The sequence below is a fragment of the Helianthus annuus genome, chromosome 14 (assembly GCF_002127325.2).
Source record: "Helianthus annuus cultivar XRQ/B chromosome 14, HanXRQr2.0-SUNRISE, whole genome shotgun sequence".
In the NCBI taxonomy this organism is placed as follows: domain Eukaryota; kingdom Viridiplantae; phylum Streptophyta; class Magnoliopsida; order Asterales; family Asteraceae; genus Helianthus; species Helianthus annuus.
Genome location: NC_035446.2, coordinates 148,846,484 through 148,850,279, shown reverse-complemented (window position 1 = coordinate 148,850,279; position 3,796 = coordinate 148,846,484). Strand labels below are relative to the sequence as shown.

Sequence of the window (3,796 nt, the reverse complement as noted above, 5' to 3'; positions counted from 1 at the left end):
TGCAGATTTTACATGTCACTGAGCCTCCCTTCCTTGGCAACTTACCAGTTGCAGGGATCATGTTGCTGACATTCTGAACAGATTCTGCAACTTTAGCCTTCTTTTTTTCCTTTGAAGCTGCAACTTTAGCCTTTGCAATCTCCTGTGCAGACTTCTTTCGTTTCTTTTTTGGTCTCCCAATTTGGACATGATACTTTGGTCAGACATACATGTTCTTTGTTTAGGGTTTTCACAACCCAAGAGCCTGCCTTTTTAACTTTAGAGACATAAAGCATCCAAGGGCAAGTGGGTGGTGTATTCTTTTTATGGTTAGGCCCATCTTGTGAGGGCCCAGTTGCATTTTGGGTACTTCCAGATTTACCCTTAAATGCAGTTGGTTGAGAGGGTCCTCCAGCATTTATTTCACAACTACTCAGTTTTGGAATCCCACCCATACATATGACGCGGAATCTGGTGTTGTCATTCCTTGTAATATGGAGTTGTCTCCGAGTTTCAATTGCATGATTCTTGACCAACATCTTAATACTATCCTTATCAGGAAATGACTGGCCAAGATAAAAGGGACATTCACCAGATGTTTTAGACATTCTTTTGTCTTTCCTAACACTCCTACAAGCTCTTTGAAGAACTGTGTCACCATCTGAATCAGTTAACTTTCAAAGCCATCTAAATCCACCTGATCATCATCCTCATCTACATCAACTTGTTGTTCATATTGTTCACTAATTTCAGCATCTACTTCAGCATAATACTCTTTCATATCAACACTATAATCTTCCACAACATTATCTTTATCAATGATGTAATCTGGATCTTCATCATCCTCATCCTGACCCACCTTATCCTTCCTATTCTTAGCCTTTACGCTTTTCCTATGAAATGACTTTACACGTTTGCTAGGGGTGGTCTCTACACCTTCTGCCTTTTCACCCTCACCTGCACTACCTTCACAGGATCCTTCATAACTACCATCATCACTCTGCCATTCACTATCTTCATCCTGCTGATCACTATCCTCACTGTCTTCATCCTGCTGATCACTACCCTCATAACTTCCCTCATCACTAAGGTCTACGTATTCAGGTTCCTTTTCAACATCCTTTTTTGAAAACCTGCTAACATGTTGAATATACACCTCTAGCACCTTGTTTTTTTCAACATAACTAATCATTCTCAATACATCCCTATCAGTGCCTAGAGGCCTTAAACCTAACATTAAATCTTCCCCTGAAACCCTAAAATGGTAAACCACAACATCCTCTTCTGAATAACCAAATGCTAACAACATATCATTCATCACTATCAATGAAAACATATCAGAATTCACATTATCAACGTAGTCTACCTTACCCCCGACGTATTCAAAATCATCCTCGTCAGTGAAATCACCACTATGGTTCACTTTCAGGGTGAATAAATCGGGATGATTTGCTGTGGAATAAGAAAAAAAACTTTCAATCAGAAACAGGGGTTTTTAAATCCAACTTATCAACTACAAATACGTACCGTATTTTACTTCTGGATCAAAATGGACGCCTTCTTTTCGAACACAGCAGCTAAAATCACCCCATCGTCGTCCATCGGAATCGCCTTGGCAAGAATGAAGATCGTCGGCGATGATTTCTGGGAGAGAGGAAGATTAACTGAGAATAGGGTTGAAGATGATGATGTAATGTGTCTGCGATAAAGAGGGGTATTTATATTATGTGGGTTTTTTAATAAATAAATTGCTTTAATGAAAATTAAATGACCAAACTACCCCTGCAGATAAAGACAAAAAGAGGACTTAAAACAGTAAAAAATGAGAGATTTTGAGATTTAGACTAAAATGGCAAAACTGCCCAAACCACAGGGACTAAAATGGCAGTTTACTCAAGATAATAATAAGATATCATGTACGTCATCCTTGATGTTAAATATGTACTCTTTTTGTTAATCATTTTTTATTATTTTATTATAAATTAAAAAAAAAAACATAAATTTTATACTTTTAGAAAGACTCGTATCATGTTAATATTAGAGGTTTATATTTTGCATTAATCAAACTGAAACAAATCAAATCAGATCGAACCAACCCAAATGATCATATAATTACAGACTAAATCAGTGACATGTGTACCCTCCTAATCATTAAAAGTTCAACTATTCCAATTGTAGGTTAGTGTTTTTTTATTAAAACTTTGGTACCACTAACACTATAATAAGTTGGATATATCATGTAATAAAATGTAATATTTTTAGACCAAACAATTTTAAACCTACCTTCCTGATACTAGCCTTTTTGGCCTAAATTTTTAATGTAAACCTAACCATTTGTGCTAGTTTCCTATTAGGAAACACTGTTAAGTGCTAACCTTCTCCCTTTCACTCTCATTAGTGACATCTTTACCCCCACCACCTTTTGACAAGTTCGACCTTTGACTTTGCAGTGGATACTTGCATCATAAGGCTTGGTACCTCCACTAGCCTCAACGCCAATATGTGGGTGGGTGCATGGCCATGTAGATTTCACACTAATATTTGGTCACAGTCGTCTCAAATGTCGTTTTTGTCCTTGATAAGCTTTTCCTATTTCAAAGCAAAAAAGATCCGTTTACATAAAAGTTGTCTCTGTTGAATAAACTAGTAAAGTTTTCATCGCGATTACCAAGTCATAACCTAGTCATCGTGCCGGATCATGAGAACAACTTATTTCAAAAGTAGGCATGTAAAGGCGTATTTCCTCAATATTAACACATTCAATTGAAAAGGGGGTGCACGGGTTCACAACTACAGTCAATGCCTGTCTTTTTCTACACAACTCAACAAAACATCATTCATAGGTGAAAAAATTATTTCATATGTACGTCTATCGACGCAATATTTACGCATGCGACTGCAAAGAGGGTGCACGAGTTCACAACTATAGTCAATGCCTGTCTTTTTTCTACACAACTCAAGAAAACATAATCCGTAGGTGAAAAAATTATTTCATATGTACGACGCAAACACATCAGATTTCATAATAAATTTGTTAAGAATTGGTCAAACGTCAATGGATTGATGGATAATGGATATGTCAAAGGAATACATTTCAATTACCCCAATTTCAAACTTCATCTTTATTACCTTTACTTTTTCTTTCTATCAAAGAAGACTAAAATGATTTCACTTTATATGGGTCCAATCCACTTACTTTGGCTTCCATGTACTTGGGCCCTAAAGATGTGCTTAATTCAATACTTGCACTATTTTTGAATGAATATTCTACAAGAAAATCAATAGAAACTTCATACTTGCATCATCATTGTAGTTTCATCTTAAGTGGATACTTTTTTTGCTTAATAGTGGAAGTCATTTAATTAGTGTTATCTAACCACAACACCTAAGCTTTTAGAAAGATCATAAACCCATACCATAAGGAATGAAATTATGTCATTTAGTTATTTGTAGCTTATAAATCCGCACCTACAATGGTTCAGATGATTATTGATTAGATCGGATAATCATATCGATGTCTCCTCGCAGCAGGGGCGAAACCAGAGGGTGTCAACAGGGGGTGGCAAAAACATGAGTTGGACTCCTAATTGTAATCAACAAAGTAAGGAATCTTATAATGATTTTTAAAACAATAATATATGAAGATTCATGTAATAATCATATAATTATTTGTATTAGTGTAATAACTCTATTATAAAGAGTCATATTACTAAAGTTAAAATCAGGATATGGGATTTTTGGTTACCTGTTTGGCTGTTTTGGTGGCACAATGTTGTGGGCCGAAAGAGACGAGAAAGCAGCAAGTGGTTAAATTAGT

General features: G+C 35.9%; 1 protein-coding gene across 1 annotated transcript; it reads right to left on the bottom strand.

Moving 5' to 3' along the window:
• Positions 1 to 649: 649 nt before the first annotated feature.
• On the bottom strand, positions 650 to 1,297 carry LOC110907577 (nucleolin-like). The gene has a single exon (XM_022152539.2). The coding sequence runs from the start codon at positions 1,295 to 1,297 to the stop codon at positions 650 to 652; it is 648 nt and encodes a 215-aa protein (XP_022008231.2).
• Positions 1,298 to 3,796: the final 2,499 nt, after the last annotated feature.

Bases quoted from the DNA above. Each gene is read 5' to 3' on its own strand.
- LOC110907577 (XM_022152539.2), bottom strand. From the start codon at position 1,297: ATGAATGATATGTTGTTAGCATTTGGTTATTCAGAAGAGGATGTTGTG.